General features: G+C 35.7%; 1 protein-coding gene across 1 annotated transcript; it reads left to right on the plus strand.

The window, feature by feature from the left end:
* The first annotated feature begins 7,864 nt into the window (after nucleotides 1-7,864).
* On the plus strand, nucleotides 7,865-9,717 carry LOC110515790 (C-C motif chemokine 13-like). Its single transcript, XM_036981616.2, has 3 exons — nucleotides 7,865-8,067; nucleotides 8,164-8,281; nucleotides 8,525-9,717. The coding sequence occupies exons 1-3, from the start codon at nucleotides 8,004-8,006 to the stop codon at nucleotides 8,616-8,618; spliced, it is 276 nt and encodes a 91-aa protein (XP_036837511.2). The 5' UTR covers nucleotides 7,865-8,003; the 3' UTR covers nucleotides 8,619-9,717.
* Nucleotides 9,718-22,323: the final 12,606 nt, after the last annotated feature.

Here is a 22,323-nt window from a genome sequence, read left to right on the forward strand (position 1 = left end):
CATCCTGCGAAAGAGTGGTTCATATTATTCAATTAATGTATTGATGGATATATATGGGTTGTAACTAGGTCTATTCTACTGATATAGATATTAATGGGTTGTAACTAGGTCTATTCTACTGATGTAGATATTGATGGGTTGTAACTAGGTCTATTCTACTGATATAGATATTAATGGGTTGTAACTAGGTCTATTCTACTGATATAGATATTAATGGGTTGTAACTAGGTCTATTCTACTGATATAGATATTAATGGGTTGTAACTAGGTCTATTCTACTGATATATATATTAATGGGTTGTAACTAGGTCTATTCTACTGATATAGATATTAATGGGTTGTAACTAGGTCTATTCTACTGATATAGATATTGATGGGTTGTAACTAGGTCTATTCTACTTATATAGATATTGATGGGTTGTAACTAGGTCTATTCTACTGATATATATATATTAATGGGTTGTAACTAGGTCTATTCTACTGATATAGATATTGATGGGTTGTAACTAGGTCTATTCTACTGATATAGATATTAATGGGTTGTAACTAGGTCTATTCTACTGATATATATATTAATGGGTTGTAACTAGGTCTATTCTACTGATATAGATATTAATGGGTTGTAACTAGGTCTATTCTACTGATATAGATATTAATGGGTTGTAACTAGGTCTATTCTACTGATATAGATATTAATGGGTTGTAACTAGGTCTATTCTACTGATATAGATATTAATGGGTTGTAACTAGGTCTATTCTACTGATATAGATATTGATGGGTTGTAACTAGGTCTATTCTACTGATATAGATATTAATGGGTTGTAACTAGGTCTATTCAACTGATATAGATATTAATGGGTTGTAACTAGGTCTATTCTACTGATATAGATATTGATGGGTTGTAACTAGGTCTATTCTACTGATATAGATATTAATGGGTTGTAACTAGGTCTATTCTACTGATATAGATATTAATGGGTTGTAACTAGGTCTATTCAACTGATATAGATATTAATGGGTTGTAACTAGGTCTATTCAACTGATATAGATATTAATGGGTTGTAACTAGGTCTATTCTACTGATATAGATATTAATGGGTTGTAACTAGGTCTATTCTACTGATATAGATATTAATGGGTTGTAACTAGGTCTATTCAACTGATATAGATATTAATGGGTTGTAACTAGGTCTATTCTACTGATATAGATATTGATGGGTTGTAACTAGGTCTATTCTACTGATATAGATATTAATGGGTTGTAACTAGGTCTATTCAACTGATATAGATATTAATGGGTTGTAACTAGGTCTATTCTACTGATATAGATATTGATGGGTTGTAACTAGGTCTATTCTACTGATATAGATATTAATGGGTTGTAACTAGGTCTATTCAACTGATATAGATATTAATGGGTTGTAACTAGGTCTATTCTACTGATATAGATATTGATGGGTTGTAACTAGGTCTATTCTACTGATATAGATATTGATGGGTTGTAACTAGGTCTATTCTACTGATATAGATATTAATGGGTTGTAACTAGGTCTATTCTACTGATATAGATATTGATGGGTTGTAACTAGGTCTATTCTACTGATATAGATATTGATGGGTTGTAACTAGGTCTATTCTACTGATATAGATATTAATGGGTTGTAACTAGGTCTATTCTACTGATATAGATATTAATGGGTTGTAACTAGGTCTATTCTACTGATATAGATATTGATGGGTTGTAACTAGGTCTATTCTACTGATATAGATATTAATGGGTTGTAACTAGGTCTATTCTACTGATATAGATATTAATGGGTTGTAACTAGGTCTATTCTACTGATATAGATATTGATGGGTTGTAACTAGGTCTATTCTACTGATATAGATATTAATGGGTTGTAACTAGGTCTATTCTACTGATATAGATATTAATGGGTTGTAACTAGGTCTATTCTACTGATATAGATATTAATGGGTTGTAACTAGGTCTATTCTACTGATATAGATATTGATGGGTTGTAACTAGGTCTATTCTACTGATATAGATATTAATGGGTTGTAACTAGGTCTATTCTACTGATATAGATATTAATGGGTTGTAACTAGGTCTATTCTACTGATATAGATATTAATGGGTTGTAACTAGGTCTATTCAACTGATATAGATATTAATGGGTTGTAACTAGGTCTATTCTACTAACACAGATATTGTATTTTTCTACGATTCTTTCAACCGTTCTGTCGTTTTATTAATAAATGACGGCTTCTGAAGAATTCTCTGATATTAATTTTAACATTCGATTTTAGTGCCTCTAAATGGGGTATGATGGAGGGTGCCAAGCGCACCGGTTAGAGTGCGTCAAGAACTGCCACTCTGCTGGATTTTCCACGCTCAACAGTTTCCTGTGTGTATTATGAATGGTCCACTACACCAAAGGACATCCAGCCAACTTGACACAACTGTGGGAAGCATTGGAGTCGACATGTGGAGGCGTTGTGGTGCCTTCTTCACGACAGATAAAGACATATTTAAGTATTGTATTTTACATAATGGCGCTGCCAGTCCACCAGGTGGCGCCGCTCGAACATTCTCTGGGGAGAACTCTGTGTGTCTGTATGTTACCTCCTCTCTGTCCATCATGTTGCATTGGATCCACTTATTGCCTTGGTTTCTGTGTTGGAGATGGTCTGTTCATTCAGCACTGGATCTGAGGGACACAGAACATGGTAGTCAGGAGACCATCTCTTTCCAATTCACTCTTCATCAGTACAGATCAAAGTTTAAAGGGACAGTGAGAGATTCACTCTTCATCAGTACAGATCAAAGTTTAAAGGGAGGGTGAGAGATTCACTCTTCATCAGTACAGGTCAGTTTAAAGGGATGGTAAGAGATTCACTCTTCATCAGTACAGGTCAGTTTAAAGGGATGGTGAGAGATTTCTACAATAAAGTTATGTTACAGTCAGATGAAAAAGGCTTAAAGGGATACTTCTGGATTTTTGCATTAATGTCCTTTATCTACTGCAGGCATGCTAGCAGATACCCATAGACTTGCAGTCATTGTGCTAACGCTAATTAGCATTGGCTCGTGAAACTACCTCTAACTTCCTTCATACTGGACACAGAAACGTAAAAATAGTATCTACAAATTCAACTGACTATGGAGAAGTACAGTGCCTTGCAAAAGTATTCATCCCCCTTGGTGTTTTTCCTATTTTGTTGCATTACAACCTGTAATTTAAATATATTTAAATGTTGATTTCATGTAATGGACATACACAAAATAGTCCAAATTGGTTTAATAAAATTTAAAAAAGAACTTGTTTCAAGATTTTCCAAAAAATAAAAAACAGGATTCTGGTGCGTTCATATATATTCACCCCCGTTGCTATTTATCCCCTAAATAAGATCTGATGCAACCAATTACCTTCAGAAGTCACATAATTAGTCAAATAAAGTCCAACAAAGCCCTTTGAAATGAAATTAATTCAGAGAGAGAGAGAGAGAGAGAGAGAGAGAATGAGAGAGAGAAATTGTATCATTATAATGCCTTAAAGTTACTCAGAAAACATGTTACATTGTATCAGAAAGTCAACCAAGTTGTTACTATCATAAATATATTTTTTTACAAGAGAAATAGTTATGTTTCTCACAGGTCAGATGCCTCAGATCATTTAAAGACTTCATACTGGCAGTGACATCACACAACAGAACACTACAACTGGAACAACACTCTCAGAAACAGTTGCACACAAAGAAATGGTCAAACCACATTATAAAATAACCTGTTTCTTAATGAACATGTTTGTTATTTACGTGCCAGTTCAGTTACTGTCAGTCCCTCCCTGTTTCCACCAGTAACTCTGTGCAGTACTGTGAACTCTGGCTTCAAGTTATTACAAACATTTTGAGAATGACAATGAGAGAAGAGTGCTGCAGTGTTTGTTCTTAGAAAACCTGCAGTCATTTGCATCATACGAAGTTCTGGTGACAGAACGGAGAAGTGAGAGTTAATTAAAAAGAGACGTCTCTCTTTACTTGAATCTTTCTGAGCTGAACTGAAACAGGATACTTGGTTCAGTGCGTGTGTCAGCTAAATATGTATCTTCTACTGAACCCTAATAAATTATATAGATAGAGAGACATGGGTCAGTCAGTACAATTATATAGACAGATGGGTCAGTCAGTATGATTGTATAGCCAGATGGGTCAGTCAGTACAATTATATAGACAGATAGGTCAGTCAGTATGATTGTAGTCAGATGGATCAGTCAGTATGATTGTATAACAGATGGGTCAGTCAGTTCAATTATATAGACAGAGAGACATGGGTCAGTCAGTACAATTATATAGACAGATGGGTCAGTCAGTACAATTATATAGACAGATGGGTCAGTCAGTATGATTGTATAGACAGATGGGTATGTCAGTATGATTGTATAGACAGATGGGTCGGTCAGTATGATTGTAGAGCCAGATGGGTCAGTCAGTATGATTGTAGAGCCAGATGGGTCAGTCAGAATGATTGTATAACAGATGGGTCAGTCAGTATGATTGTATAACAGATGGGTCAGTCAGTATGATTGTATAGACAGATGGGTCAGTCAGTATGATTGTAGAGCCAGATGGGTCAGTCAGTATGCTTGTAGAGCCAGATGGGTCAGTCAGTATGATTGTATAGCCAGATGGGTCAGTCAGTATGATTGTATAGCCAGATGGGTCAGTCAGTATGATTGTATATCAGATGGGTCAGTCAGTATGATTGTATAACAGATGGGTGAGTCAGTATGATTGTAGAGCCAGATGGGTCAGTCAGTATGATTGTATAACAGATGGGTCAGTCAGTATGATTGCATATCAGGCCTACAGGAAGTCTTCTGTCATTTTGAATACAAAACATAATGGAATCATTTTTCTAGAATTTCTTGAAATTATATTTTACAGTAAAAGGCTGTTTCTGCTGAGTGTGAAGTGAGTGTGAGTGTGGGTAGAGATACAGAGTCTACAGGAGTCTAGTGAAGTTGGTGTGAGTCTAGGGAGAGATACAGTCTACTGTAGTCTAGTGAAGTTGGTGTGAGTGTGGGGAGAGATACAGAGTCTACAGGAGTCTAGTGAAGTTGGTGTGAGTCTAGGGAGAGATACAGTCTACTGTAGTCTAGTGAAGTTGGTGTGAGTGTGGGGAGAGATACAGAGTCTACAGGAGTCTAGTGAAGTTGGTGTGAGTGTAGGGAGAGATACAGTCTACTGTATTCTAGTGAAGTTGGTGTGAGTGTGGGGAGAGATACAGAGTCTACAGGAGTCTAGTGAAGTTGGTGTGAGTGTGGGGAGAGATACAGTAGTCTAGTGAAGTTGGTGTGAGTGTGGGGAGAGTACAGTAGTCTAGTGAAGTTGGTGTGAGTGTGGGGAGAGATACAGAGTCTACTGTAGTCTAGTGAAGTTGGTGTGAGTGTGGGGAGAGTACAGTAGTCTATTGAAGTTGGTGTGAGTGTGGGGAGAGTACAGTAGTCTAGTGAAGTTGGTGTGAGTGTGGGGAGAGATACAGAGTCTACTGTAGTCTAGTGAAGTTGGTGTGAGTGTGGAGATTTACAGAGTCTACAGGAGTCTAGTGAAGTTGGTGTGAGTGTGGGGAGAGTACAGTAGTCTAGTGAAGTTGGTGTGAGTGTGGGGAGAGATACAGAGTCTACTGTAGTCTAGTGAAGTTGGTGTGAGTGTAGGGAGAGTACAGTAGTCTAGTGAAGTTGGTGTGAGTGTGGGGAGAGTACAGTAGTCTAGTGAAGTTGATGTGAGTGTGGGGAGAGTACAGTAGTCTAGTGAAGTTGGTGTGAGTGTGGGGAGAGATCCAGGAGTCTTGTCCGGTCCATAACTGCCCATAGTATATCAAAACATTTCCTGTCCTTGTTTTTGTGAAAAGCTAGGGATGGGTTTGGATAAATGTAACCACTCTCAAATTCATAGACAGAGTGTTACGGATACAGGTATCCTGTGTCTGTGTATCCTGTGTGTGTTTCTTTTCTCTCCTTCTCCCCTCACAGGTGAAAATCATCACTCCCCAATCAGTCAACAATCAACCCATCAATCAGAAGACACACCTCCTCCTCCTTCCTACCCTATCACAGTTCCTTCCCCATGGTTTAAAAACCCCATCATTTGTTTGCTCATGAGCTCAATCTCTTTGTAAATGCCATGTGGGTAGATCTCTGTTTATCATAGATTTCAGTAGCGCAATCTCTTTGTAAATGCCATGTGGGTAGATCTCTGTTCTTCATAGATTTCAGTAGCTCAATCTCTTTGTAAATGCCATGTGGGTAGATCTCTGTTCTTCATAGATTTCGGTAGCTCAATCTCTTTGTTAATGCCATGTGGGTAGATCTCTGTTCTTCATAGATCTCGGTAGCTCAATCTCTTTGTTAATGCCATGTGGGTAGATCTCTGTTCTTCATAGATTTCAGTAGCTCAATCTCTTTGTAAATGCCATGTTGGTAGAGCTCTGTGTTTGACTCGCTCTCTGTGTATTAATTAACCTCTTCTTTTGTTGGAGCACCTCCAAAGCACTTTCATCTCCTGTGAGTATTGTTTTGGTATGGTGTTTGTTTGTTGCTGGTGGGAAAAGGGGGAAACCAAGACAAGTCGCCCATGGGCATACACTACCCGTAGGTGAACTTTGTTAAACACACTAGTTAGAACTGAGCGGACCACCCACTGTATTTTTGGTTAGTTAGCTGTTGTTAAAGTAGGCTAGTCTAGCTTAGGGGTGTTTTTGTGTACTTATTGTTTCTTTCCTTGGGTCCAGCTCAGCCCCTTTTTCCTGCTCCCCCCATTACCGTGTGTTTATAAATAAACCCTGAGTTTGACGGTATTATTTCGGTTGTCCTGGTTATTTCGTTCACACTTACTTTGTCACGGCTATAATTTACATGAGTTATGTTACGGGTCTCACTACCATCCCCCCTAGACTGTCGGGCCAAAAGGGATTCGTGACACAGAGCTACGGATGGAAGGACTGACCATCCACGATGTCAACATTATAGTTTTAACCACCTTCTCAGGATATACAGTGGGTGTTTACATTTCCTATGTTTTAAATTATAGTAAAATAAGCTTATATTCTGGGTTCTGATGGGGTATGACAGTTCAACTAAACTCAAGAAGCATTTAGAAGTTATATTCATCAAGAATCAATGCGTGTATATCATTAATTAATTAGTTCAATAATGGATATAGCAACTGTAGAATGTTTTTGTTATAAACTCGACCAGGGATCAAACCACCAACCTTCCAAACTGAGGGAAGACACAAACCACACCACACTAAATCTGAGATTAATTTATAAAATATTATATGATTTAATTTCACTATGATGTAAAGGTTAACAGTATACTACAGGTTTTTAATCAAAATACACACATCCTAAAATCTGCAATTAAATGTTGAAAGACACATAGTTGATTTCAAGAATTACTTACAAACTAGTTGGTGATGTAGAGAATTTAATTTAATCTGAACAGTTGTATTTGATGTAATGTATCATATAGTATATAGTCCACTTTAATATCCTTCCATTGATATGCAAATCTCCAGTAAATGTATTCTGAGTATTTCAGAAAATAGCAGCTCTGCTGAACATCCTGGAGGAAACAGAGTTACAGAGAATTGAGGAAGAGGAACCTGAAGGGCAGAATGTTCGTTCTTAGAAAGATATTCAGAGTGAATGAGGGTATAAAGGGGAGATTCCCCCGTCAATTGTTAATGGGTCTGATGGACCAGCTCTCTGTATAAAAGACAGGTCAGATCAGACCACCAGAGCATCAACTAGACTTCTGACACAGAACCAGACCAGAACTTCAGAGACCGGAGCATAAGAGACCGGAGCATAAGAGACCGGAGCATAAGAGACCGGAGCATAAGAGACCGGAGCATAAGAGACCGGAGCATAAGAGACCACAACATCAGAGAACATCTCAGACAATACAATCTTCAGCATCTCAACCATCTCTGAACCATGAAGACCCTGACTGCTCTACTCCTGCTGGGACTGCTCTGCTCCCTGCATACGACATCTGCAGGTGTGTGTGTGTGTGTGTGTGTGTGTGTGTAGCAATGCTGTGTAATACGCTGTTGGAGACCTGGAGATCTTTATGTTAACTGTGGTTTGTTTACAGGTGTCATCGCGTTGGAAATAGCACCTGAATGCTGTATGAAATTCAGCGCGAGGATCCCTCTTCAACAAGTAGTTTCTCTCAGAACAACCTCCAGTAGCTGCCCTCGCAAAGCACTGATGTAAGTAAGCATAGTCTACTCTAAACTGTAAACATCTGGGCTAGCCTGGTCCCAGATCTGTTTGTGACTTTACGTCAACTCCTTGTCATGCCAAACAGGACCAGGAGTGACAAGGAGTTGGTATGATAGCACAAACACACCTGGAACCAGGCTACATCCAGGCTACACTGTACAAGACAAGACAGAGCGTTCATATTACAGACTGGATGTTCTGAGAGACAATGTGTTGTGTATCTGTTGCAGTTTTATCACAAAGAAAGGGAAGACATTTTGTGTTGACCCTTCTGAAGCCTGGGTCCAGAGTCATGTGACCAAGATTGAGAGCAGACCACAGTGATGTCATCAACCACCATCACCCCCTAACACCCCAACCCCTTGTTGGTGCACTGTAAAGGGAATAGGTTGCCATTAGTGACGCAAACCTTGTCATATGCATGTCTATACCCTATCTGAGATTGGTATAGAGGAAGTTCAGTGTAATGTACTAGGTTAATATCCTATCTGAGATTGGTATAGAGGAGGTTCAATGTAATGTACTAGGTTAATACCCTATCTTAGATTGGTATAGAGGAGGTTCAATGTAATGTACTAGGTTAATACCCTATCTGAGATTGGTATAGAGGAGGTTCAATGTAATGTACTAGGTTAATACCCTATCTGAGATTGGTATAGAGGAGGTTCAATGTAATGTACTAGGTTAATACCCTATCTGAGATTGGTATAGAGGAGGTTCAATGTAATGTACTAGGTTAATATCCTATCTGAGATTGGTATAGAGGAGGTTCAATGTAATGTACTAGGTTAATATCCTATCTGAGATTGGTATAGAGGAGGTTCAATGTAATGTACTAGGTTAATATCCTATCTGAGATTGGTATAGAGGAGGTTCAATGTAATGTACTAGGTTAATACCCTATCTGAGATTGGTATAGAGGAGGTTCAATGTAATGTACTAGGTTAATATCCTATCTGAGATTGGTATAGAGGAGGTTCAATGTAATGTACTAGGTTAATACCCTATCTGAGATTGGTATAGAGGAGGTTCAATATAATGTACTAGGTCAATACCCTATCTGAGATTGGTATAGAGGAGGTTCAATGTAATGTACTAGGTTAATACCCTATCTGAGATTGGTATAGAGGAGGTTCAATGTAATGTACTAGGTTAATATCCTATCTGAGATTGGTATAGAGGAGGTTCAATGTAATGTACTAGGTTAATATCCTATCTGAGACTGGTATAGAGGAGGTTCAATGTAATGTACTAGGTTAATACCCTATCTGAGATTGGTATAGAGGAGGTTCAATGTAATGTACTAGGTTAATATCCTATCTGAGATTGGTATAGAGGAGGTTCAATGTAATGTACTAGGTCTAGGATATACTAATTGTTTATTTTTCAATAACTGTAAACAAATTTGATATATCCTGTGAAAGAGTGGTTCATGTTATTCAATTCATGAATTTACAGATATTAATTTTTTGAAACTAGATATTCTAGGTCTATTCTACTGATATAGATATTGATGGGTTGTAACTAGGTCTATTCTACTGATATAGATATTAATGGGTTGTAACTAGGTCTATTCTACTGATATATATATATTGATGGGTTGTAACTAGGTCTATTCTACTATACTGATATAGATATTGATGGGTTGTAACTAGGTCTATTCTACTGATATAGATATTGATGGGTTGTAACTAGGTCTATTCTACTGATATAGATATTAATGGGTTGTAACTAGGTCTATTCTACTGATATAGATATTAATGGGTTGTAACTAGGTCTATTCTACTGATATAGATATTAATGGGTTGTAACTAGGTCTATTCTACTGATATAGATATTAATGGGTTGTAACTAGGTCTATTCTACTGATATAGATATTGATGGGTTGTAACTAGGTCTATTCTACTGATATAGATATTGATGGGTTGTAACTAGGTCTATTCTACTGATATAGATATTGATGGGTTGTAACTAGGTCTATTCTACTGATATAGATATTGATGGGTTGTAACTAGGTCTATTCTACTGATATAGATATTGATGGGTTGTAACTAGGTCTATTCTACTATACTGATATAGATATTGATGGGTTGTAACTAGGTCTATTCTACTATACTGATATAGATATTAATGGGTTGTAACTAGGTCTATTCTACTGATATAGATATTGATGGGTTGTAACTAGGTCTATTCTACTGATATAGATATTAATGGGTTGTAACTAGGTCTATTCTACTGATATAGATATTAATGGTTTGTAACTAGGTCTATTCTACTGATATAGATATTAATGGGTTGTAACTAGGTCTATTCTACTGATATAGATATTGATGGGTTGTAACTAGGTCTATTCTACTGATATAGATATTAATGGGTTGTAACTAGGTCTATTCTACTGATATAGATATTGATGGGTTGTAACTAGGTCTATTCTACTGATATAGATATTAATGGGTTGTAACTATGTCTATTCTACTGATATAGATATTAATGGGTTGTAACTAGGTCTATTCTACTGATATAGATATTGATGGGTTGTAACTAGGTCTATTCTACTGATATAGATATTAATGGGTTGTAACTAGGTCTATTCTACTGATATAGATATTAATGGGTTGTAACTAGGTCTATTCTACTGATATAGATATTAATGGGTTGTAACTAGGTCTATTCTACTGATATAGATATTGATGGGTTGTAACTAGGTCTATTCTACTGATATAGATATTAATGGGTTGTAACTAGGTCTATTCTACTGATATAGATATTAATGGGTTGTAACTAGGTCTATTCTACTGATATAGATATTAATGGGTTGTAACTAGGTCTATTCTACTGATATAGATATTGATGGGTTGTAACTAGGTCTATTCTACTGATATAGATATTAATGGGTTGTAACTAGGTCTATTCTACTGATGTAGATATTAATGGGTTGTAACTAGGTCTATTCTACTGATATAGATATTAATGGGTTGTAACTAGGTCTATTCTACTGATGTAGATATTAATGTGTTGTAACTAGGTCTATTCTACTGATATAGATATTAATGGGTTGTAACTAGGTCTATTCTACTGATATAGATATTAATGGGTTGTAACTAGGTCTATTCTACTGATATAGATATTAATGGGTTGTAACTAGGTCTATTCTACTGATATAGATATTAATGGGTTGTAACTAGGTCTATTCTACTGATATAGATATTGATGGGTTGTAACTAGGTCTATTCTACTGATATAGATATTAATGGGTTGTAACTAGGTCTATTCTACTGATGTAGATATTAATGGGTTGTAACTAGGTCTATTCTACTGATATAGATATTAATGGGTTGTAACTAGGTCTATTCTACTGATGTAGATATTAATGTGTTGTAACTAGGTCTATTCTACTGATATAGATATTAATGGGTTGTAACTAGGTCTATTCTACTGATATAGATATTAATGGGTTGTAACTAGGTCTATTCAACTGATATAGATATTAATGGGTTGTAACTAGGTCTATTCTACTGATATAGATATTAATGGGTTGTAACTAGGTCTATTCTACTGATATAGATATTAATGGGTTGTAACTAGGTCTATTCTACTGATATAGATATTGATGGGTTGTAACTAGGTCTATTATACTGATATAGATATTAATGTGTTGTAACTAGGTCTATTCTACTGATATAGATATTAATGGGTTGTAACTAGGTCTATTCTACTGATATAGATATTAATGGGTTGTAACTAGGTCTATTCTACTGATATAGATATTGATGGGTTGTAACTAGGTCTATTCAACTGATATAGATATTAATGGGTTGTAACTAGGTCTATTCTACTGATATAGATATTAATGGGTTGTAACTAGGTCTATTCAACTGATATAGATATTAATGGGTTGTAACTAGGTCTATTCTACTGATATAGATATTGATGGGTTGTAACTAGGTCTATTCTACTGATATAGATATTGATGGGTTGTAACTAGGTCTATTCTACTGATATAGATATTAATGGGTTGTAACTAGGTCTATTCTACTGATATAGATATTAATGGGTTGTAACTAGGTCTATTCTACTGATATAGATATTAATGGGTTGTAACTAGGTCTATTCTACTGATATATATATATTAATGGGTTGTAACTAGGTCTATTCTACTGATGTAGATATTAATGGGTTGTAACTAGGTCTATTCAACTGATATAGATATTAATGGGTTGTAACTAGGTCTATTCTACTGATATAGATATTAATGGGTTGTAACTAGGTCTATTCTACTGATATAGATATTAATGGGTTGTAACTAGGTATATTCTACTGATATAGATATTGATGGGTTGTAACTAGGTCTATTCTACTGATATAGATATTAATGGGTTGTAACTAGGTCTATTCTACTGATATAGATATTAATGGGTTGTAACTAGGTCTATTCAACTGATATAGATATTAATGGGTTGTAACTAGGTCTATTCTACTGATATAGATATTAATGGGTTGTAACTAGGTCTATTCTACTGATATATATATTAATGGGTTGTAACTAGGTCTATTCTACTGATATATATATTAATGGGTTGTAACTAGGTCTATTCTACTGATATAGATATTAATGGGTTGTAACTAGGTCTATTCTACTGATATATATATTAATGGGTTGTAACTAGGTCTATTCTACTGATATAGATATTAATGGGTTGTAACTAGGTCTATTCTACTATACTGATATATATATTAATGGGTTGTAACTAGGTCTATTCTACTGATATATATATTAATGGGTTGTAACTAGGTCTATTCTACTGATATAGATATTAATGGGTTGTAACTAGGTCTATTCAACTGATATAGATATTGATGGGTTGTAACTAGGTCTATTCTACTGATATAGATATTAATGGGTTGTAACTAGGTCTATTCTACTGATATAGATATTAATGTGTTGTAACTAGGTCTATTCTACTGATATAGATATTAATGGGTTGTAACTAGGTCTATTCTACTGATATAGATATTAATGGGTTGTAACTAGGTCTATTCTACTGATATAGATATTAATGGGTTGTAACTAGGTCTATTCTACTGATATAGATATTAATGGGTTGTAACTAGGTCTATTCTACTGATATAGATATTAATGGGTTGTAACTAGGTCTATTCTACTGATATAGATATTAATGGGTTGTAACTAGGTCTATTCTACTATACTGATATAGATATTAATGGGTTGTAACTAGGTCTATTCTACTATACTGATATAGATATTAATGGGTTGTAACTAGGTCTATTCTACTGATATAGATATTAATGGGTTGTAACTAGGTCTATTCTACTGATATAGATATTGATGGGTTGTAACTAGGTCTATTCTACTGATATAGATATTAATGGGTTGTAACTAGGTCTATTCAACTGATATAGATATTGATGGGTTGTAACTAGGTCTATTCTACTGATATAGATATTAATGGGTTGTAACTAGGTCTATTCTACTGATATAGATATTGATGGGTTGTAACTAGGTCTATTCTACTATACTGATATAGATATTAATGGGTTGTAACTAGGTCTATTCTACTGATATAGATATTGATGGGTTGTAACTAGGTCTATTCTACTATACTGATATAGATATTAATGGGTTGTAACTAGGTCTATTCTACTGATATAGATATTGATGGGTTGTAACTAGGTCTATTCTACTATACTGATATAGATATTAATGGGTTGTAACTAGGTCTATTCTACTGATATAGATATTGATGGGTTGTAACTAGGTCTATTCTACTGATGTAGATATTGATGGGTTGTAACTAGGTCTATTCTACTGATATAGATATTAATGTGTTGTAACTAGGTCTATTCTACTGATATAGATATTAATGGGTTGTAACTAGGTCTATTCTACTGATATAGATATTAATGGGTTGTAACTAGGTCTATTCTACTGATATAGATATTGATGGGTTGTAACTAGGTCTATTCTACTGATATAGATATTGATGGGTTGTAACTAGGTCTATTCTACTGATATAGATATTGATGGGTTGTAACTAGGTCTATTCTACTGATATAGATATTAATGGGTTGTAACTAGGTCTATTCTACTGATATAGATATTAATGGGTTGTAACTAGGTCTATTCTACTGATATAGATATTAATGGGTTGTAACTAGGTCTATTCTACTGATATAGATATTAATGGGTTGTAACTAGGTCTATTCTACTGATATAGATATTAATGGGTTGTAACTAGGTCTATTCTACTGATATAGATATTAATGGGTTGTAACTAGGTCTATTATACTGATATAGATATTAATGGGTTGTAACTAGGTCTATTCTACTGATATAGATATTAATGGGTTGTAACTAGGTCTATTCTACTGATATAGATATTGATGGGTTGTAACTAGGTCTATTCTACTGATATAGATATTGATGGGTTGTAACTAGGTCTATTCTACTGATATAGATATTAATGGGTTGTAACTAGGTCTATTCTACTGATATAGATATTGATGGGTTGTAACTAGGTCTATTCTACTGATATAGATATTAATGGGTTGTAACTAGGTCTATTCTACTGATATAGATATTAATGGGTTGTAACTAGGTCTATTCTACTGATATAGATATTGATGGGTTGTAACTAGGTCTATTCTACTGATATAGATATTGATGGGTTGTAACTAGGTCTATTCTACTGATATAGATATTGATGGGTTGTAACTAGGTCTATTCTACTGATATAGATATTAATGGGTTGTAACTAGGTCTATTCTACTATACTGATATAGATATTGATGGGTTGTAACTAGGTCTATTCTACTGATATAGATATTAATGGGTTGTAACTAGGTCTATTCTACTGATATAGATATTAATGGGTTGTAACTAGGTCTATTCTACTGATATATATATTGATGGGTTGTAACTAGGTCTATTCTACTGATATAGATATTAATGGGTTGTAACTAGGTCTATTCTACTGATATAGATATTAATGGGTTGTAACTAGGTCTATTCTACTGATATAGATATTAATGGGTTGTAACTAGGTCTATTCTACTGATATAGATATTAATGGGTTGTAACTAGGTCTATTCTACTGATATAGATATTGATGGGTTGTAACTAGGTCTATTCTACTGATATAGATATTGATGGGTTGTAACTAGGTCTATTCTACTGATATAGATATTAATGGGTTGTAACTAGGTCTATTCTACTGATATAGATATTAATGGGTTGTAACTAGGTCTATTCTACTGATATAGATATTAATGGGTTGTAACTAGGTCTATTCTACTGATATAGATATTGATGGGTTGTAACTAGGTCTATTCTACTGATATAGATATTAATGGGTTGTAACTAGGTCTATTCTACTGATATAGATATTAATGGGTTGTAACTAGGTCTATTCTACTGATATAGATATTAATGGGTTGTAACTAGGTCTATTCAACTGATATAGATATTGATGGGTTGTAACTAGGTCTATTCTACTGATATAGATATTAATGGGTTGTAACTAGGTCTATTCTACTGATGTAGATATTAATGGGTTGTAACTAGGTCTATTCTACTGATATAGATATTAATGGGTTGTAACTAGGTCTATTCTACTGATATAGATATTAATGGGTTGTAACTAGGTCTATTCAACTGATATAGATATTGATGGGTTGTAACTAGGTCTATTCTACTGATATAGATATTAATGGGTTGTAACTAGGTCTATTCTACTGATATAGATATTGATGGGTTGTAACTAGGTCTATTCTACTGATATAGATATTAATGGGTTGTAACTAGGTCTATTCAACTGATATAGATATTGATGGGTTGTAACTAGGTCTATTCTACTGATATAGATATTAATGGGTTGTAACTAGGTCTATTCAACTGATATAGATATTGATGGGTTGTAACTAGGTCTATTCTACTGATATAGATATTAATGGGTTGTAACTAGGTCTATTCTACTGATATAGATATTAATGGGTTGTAACTAGGTCTATTCTACTGATATAGATATTGATGGGTTGTAACTAGGTCTATTCTACTGATATATATATTAATGGGTTGTAACTAGGTCTATTCTACTGATGTAGATATTGATGGGTTGTAACTAGGTCTATTCTACTGATATATATATTAATGGGTTGTAACTAGGTCTATTCTACTGATATAGATATTGATGGGTTGTAACTAGGTCTATTCTACTGATATAGATATTGATGGGTTGTAACTAGGTCTATTCTACTGATATAGATATTAATGGGTTGTAACTAGGTCTATTCTACTGATATAGATATTAATGGGTTGTAACTAGGTCTATTCAACTGATATAGATATTGATGGGTTGTAACTAGGTCTATTCTACTGATATAGATATTAATGGGTTGTAACTAGGTCTATTCTACTGATATAGATATTGATGGGTTGTAACTAGGTCTATTCTACTGATATAGATATTAATGGGTTGTAACTAGGTCTATTCTACTGATATAGATATTAATGGGTTGTAACTAGGTCTATTCTACTGATATAGATATTGATGGGTTGTAACTAGGTCTATTCTACTGATATAGATATTAATGGGTTGTAACTAGGTCTATTCTACTGATATAGATATTAATGGGTTGTAACTAGGTCTATTCTACTGATATAGATATTAATGGGTTGTAACTAGGTCTATTCTACTGATATAGATATTGATGGGTTGTAACTAGGTCTATTCTACTGATATAGATATTAGTGGGTTGTAACTAGGTCTATTCTACTGATATAGATATTAGTGGGTTGTAACTAGGTCTATTCTACTGATATAGATATTGATGGGTTGTAACTAGGTCTATTCTACTGATATAGATATTAATGGGTTGTAACTAGGTCTATTCTACTGATATAGATATTAATGGGTTGTAACTAGGTCTATTCTACTGATATAGATATTGATGGGTTGTAACTAGGTCTATTCTACTGATATAGATATTAATGGGTTGTAACTAGGTCTATTCTACTGATATAGATATTGATGGGTTGTAACTAGGTCTATTCTACTGATATAGATATTAATGGGTTGTAACTAGGTCTATTCTACTGATATAGATATTAATGGGTTGTAACTAGGTCTATTCTACTGATATAGATATTGATGGGTTGTAACTAGGTCTATTCTACTAACACAGATATTGTATTTTTCTACGATTCTTTCAACCGTTCTGTCGTTTTATTAATAAATGACGGCTTCTGAAGAATTCTCTATTAATTTTAACATTCGATTTTAGTGCCTCTAAATGGGGTATGATGGAGGGTGCCAAGCGCACCGGTTAGAGTGCGTCAAGAACTGCCACTCTGCTGGATTTTCCACGCTCAACAGTTTCCTGTGTGTATCATGAATGGTCCACTACACCAAAGGACATCCAGCCAACTTGACACAACTGTGGGAAGCATTGGAGTCGACATGTGGAGGCGTTGTGGTGCCTTCTTCACGACAGATAAAGACATATTTAAGTATTGTATTTTACATAATGGCGCTGCCAGTCCACCAGGTGGCGCCGCTCGAACATTCTTTGGGGAGAACTCTGTGTGTCTGTATGTTACCTCCTCTCTGTCCATCATGTTGCATTGGATCCACTTATTGCCTTGGTTTCTGTGTTGGAGATGGTCTGTTCATTCAGCACTGGATCTGAGGGACACAGAACATGGTAGTCTGGAGACCATCTCTTTCCAATTCACTCTTCATCAGTACAGGTCAAAGTTTAAAGAGATGGTGAGAGATTCAGTCTTCATCAGTACAGATCAAGTTTAAAGGGATTGTGAGAGATTCACTCTTCATCAGTACAGGTCAAAGTTTAAAGGGACAGTGAGAGATTCACTCTTCATCAGTACAGGTCAAAGTTTAAAGGGACAGTGAGAGATTCTCTCTTCATCAGTACAGATCAAAGTTTAAAGGGATGGTGAGAGATTCAATCTTCTAAAATTTAAAAAGGAACTTGTTTCAAGATTTTCCTAAAAACAGGAATCTGGTGCGTGCACATGTATTCACCCCTTTGCTATTTATCACCTAAATAAGATCTGATGCAACCAATTACCTTCAGAAGTCACATAATTAGTCAAATAAAGTCCAACAAAGCCCTTTGAAACGAGAGAGAGAGAGATGTTATCATTATAATGCCTTAAAGTTATTCAGAAAACATGTTACATTGTATCAGAAAGTCAACCAAGTTGTTACTATCGCAAATATACTTTTTACAAGAGAAATAGTTATGTTTCTCACAGGTCAGATGCCTCAGATCATTTAAAGACTTCATACTGGCAGCGTACAAGATAAAACTATTATGCCATCACACAACAGAACACTACAACTGGAACAACACTCTCAGAAACAGTTGCACACAAAGAAATGGTCAAACCACATTATAAAACACCCTGTTTCTTAATGAACATGTTTGTTATTTACGTGCCAGTTCAGTTACTGTCAGTCCCTCCCTGTTTCCACCAGTGACTCTGTGCAGAACTGTGAACTCTGGCTTCAAGTTATTACAAACATTTTGAGAATGACAATGAGAGAAGAGTGCTGCAGTGTTTGTACTTAGAAAACCTGCAGTCATTTGCATCATACGAAGTTCTGGTGACAGAACGGAGAAGTGAGAGTTAATTAAAAAGAGATGTCTCTCTTTACTTGAATCTTTCTGATCTGAACTGAAACAGGATACTTGGTTCAGTGCGTGTGTCAGCTAAATATGTATCTTCTACTGAACCCTAATAAATTATATAGATAGAGAGACATGGGTCAGTCAGTACAATTATATAGACAGATGGGTCAGTCAGTATGATTGTAGTCAGATGGGTCAGTCAGTACAATTATATAGATAGAGAGACATGGGTCAGTCAGTACAATTATATAGATAGACAGATGGGTCAGTCAGTACAATTATATAGATAGAGAGACATGGGTCAGTCAGTACAATTATATAGATAGAGAGACATGGGTCAGTCAGTACAATTATATAGATAGAGAGACATGGGTCAGTCAGTACAATTATATAGACAGATGGGTCAGTCAGTATGATTGTATAGACAGATGGGTCAGTCAGTATGATTGTAGTCAGATGGATCAGTCAGTACAATTATATAGATAGAGAGACATGGGTCAGTCAGTACAATTATATAGATAGAGAGACATGGGTCAGTCAGTACAATTATATAGATAGAGAGACATGGGTCAGTCAGTACAATTATATAGACAGATGGGTCAGTCAGTTTGATTGTAGTCAGATGGATCAGTCAGTACAATTATATAGATAGAGAGACATGGGTCAGTCAGTACAATTATATAGATAGAGAGACATGGGTCAGTCAGTACAATTATATAGATAGAGAGACATGGGTCAGTCAGTACAATTATATAGACAGATGGGTCAGTCAGTACAATTATATAGACAGATGGGTCAGTCAGTATGATTGTATAGACAGATGGGTCAGTCAGTATGATTGTATAACAGATGGGTCAGTCAGTATGATTGTAGAGCCAGATGGGTCAGTCAGTATGATTGTATAACAGATGGGTCAGTCAGTATGATTGTATAGACAGATTGGTCAATCAGTATGATTGTAGAGCCAGATGGGTCAGTCAGTATGATTGTAGATCCAGATGGGTCAGTCAGTATGATTGTAGAGCCAGATGGGTCAGTTAGTATGATTGTAGAGCCAGATGGGTCAGACAGTATGATTGTATAACAGATGGGTTAGTCAGTATGATTGTATAGACAGATGGGTCAGTCAATATGATTGTAGAGCCAGATGGGTCAGTCAGTATGATTGTATAACAGATGGGTCAGTCAGTATGATTGTATATCAGATGGGTCAGTCAGTATGATTGTATATCAGATGGGTCAGTCAGTATGATTGTATAACAGATGGGTCAGTCAGTATGATTGTATATCAGATGGGTCAGTCAGTATGATTGTATATCAGATGGGTCAGTCAGTATGATTGTATAGACAGATGGGTCAGTCAGTATGATTGTATATCAGATGGGTCAGTCAGTATGATTGTATAACAGATGGGTCAGTCAGTATGATTGTATATCAGATGGGTCAGTCAGTATGATTGTAGAGCCAGATGGGTCAGTCAGTATGATTGTATAGACAGATGGGTCAGTCAGTATGATTGTAGAGCCAGATGGGTCAGTCAGTATGATTGTAGAGCCAGATGGGTCAGTCAGTATGATTGTAGAGCCAGATGGGTCAGTCAGTATGATTGTATAACAGATGGGTCAGTCAGTATGATTGCATATCAGGCCTACAGGAAGTATTCTGTCATTTTGAATACAGAACATAATGGAATCATTTTTCTATAATTTCTTGAAATTATATTTTACAGTAAAAGGCTGTTTCTGCTGAGTGTGAGTAGAGATAGAGTAGAGAGATAGAGTATACAGTAGTTTAGGGAAGTTGGTGTGAGTGTGGGGAGAGTACAGTAGTCTAGTGAAGTTGGTGTGAGTGTGGGGAGAGATACTGAGTCTACAGTAGTCTAGTGAAGTTGGTGTGAGTGTGGGGAGAGATACAGAGTATACAGTAGTTTGGTGAAGTTGGTGTGAGTGTGGGGAGAGATACAGAGTATACAGTAGTCTAGTGAAGTTGGTGTGAGTGTAGGGAGAGATACAGAGTCTACAGTAGTCTAGTGAAGTTGGTGTGAGTGTGGAGAGAGATACTGAGTCTACAGTAGTCTAGTGAAGTTGGTGTGAGTGTGGAGAGAGATACAGAGTCTACAGTAGTCTAGTGAAGTTGGTGTGAGTGTGGAGAGAGATACAGAGTCTACTGTAGTCTAGTGAAGTTGGTGTGAGTGTGGGGAGAGATACTGAGTCTACAGTAGTCTAGTGAAGTTGGTGTGAGTGTAGGGAGAGATATTGAGTCTACAGTAGTCTAGTGAAGTTGGTGTGAGTGTGGGGAGAGATACAGTAGTCTAGTGAAGTTGGTGTCAGTGTGGGGAGAGATACAGAGTCGACAGTAGTCTAGTGAAGTTGGTGTGAGTGTGGGGAGAGTACAGTAGTCTAGTGAAGTTGGTGTGAGTGTGGGGAGAGATACAGAGTCTACAGTAGTCTAGTGAAGTTGGTGTGAGTGTGGAGAGAGTACAGTAGTCTTGACCGGTCCATTACTGCCCATAGTATAACAAAACATTTCCTGTCCCTGTTTTTGTGAGAATCCAGGGATGGGTTTGGATAAATGTAACCGCTCTCAAATTCATAGACAGAGCTACGGATGGAAGGACTGACCATCCACGATGTCAACATTATAGTTTTAACCACCTTCTCTGGATATACAGTGGGTGTTTACATTTCCTATGTTTTAAATTATAGTAAAATAAGCTTATATTCTGGGTTCTGATGGGGTATGACAGTTCAACTAAACTCAAGAAGCATTTAGAAGTTATATTCATCAAGATTTCATCAATGCGTGTATATCATTAATTTATTAGTTCAATAATGGATATAGCAACTGTAGAATGTTTTTGTTATAAACTCGACCAGGGATCAAACTATTATATGATTTAATTTCACTATGATGTAAAGGTTAACAGTATACTACAGGTTTTTAATCAAAATACACACATCCTAAAATCTGCAATTAAAAGTTGAAAGACACATAGTTGATTTCAAGAATTACTTACAAACTAGTTGGTGATGTAGAGAACTTAATTTAATCTGAACAGTTGTTGTATTTGATGTAATGTATCATATAGTATATAGTCCACTTTAATATCCTTCCTTTGACATGCAAATCTCCAGTAAATGTATTCTGAGTATTTCAGAAAATAGCAGCTCTGCTGAACATCCTGGAGGAAACAGAGTTACAGAGAATTGAAGAAGAGGAACCTGAAGGGCAGAATGTTGGTTCTTAGAAAGACATTCAGAGTGAATGAAGGAATAGAGGGGAGATTCCCCCGTCAATTGTTAATGGGTCTGATGGACCAGCTCTCTGTATGAAAGACAGTTCAGATCAGACCTCAGAC

This window comes from Oncorhynchus mykiss, chromosome 26 (genome assembly GCF_057628025.1).
Source record: "Oncorhynchus mykiss isolate SJ-2025 chromosome 26, ASM5762802v1, whole genome shotgun sequence".
Taxonomy (NCBI): domain Eukaryota; kingdom Metazoa; phylum Chordata; class Actinopteri; order Salmoniformes; family Salmonidae; genus Oncorhynchus; species Oncorhynchus mykiss.

What these genes read in the sequence shown, in the direction of transcription:
- LOC110515790 (XM_036981616.2), top strand. Translation starts at nt 8,004, where the DNA reads ATGAAGACCCTGACTGCTCTACTCCTGCTGGGACTGCTCTGCTCCCTG. An exon ending in CCTGCATACGACATCTGCAG is followed by an intron (nt 8,068 to 8,163) that starts GTGTGTGTGTGT and finishes GTTTGTTTACAG; the next exon opens with GTGTCATCGCGTTGGAAATA. An exon ending in TGCCCTCGCAAAGCACTGAT is followed by an intron (nt 8,282 to 8,524) that starts GTAAGTAAGCAT and finishes TATCTGTTGCAG; the next exon opens with TTTTATCACAAAGAAAGGGA.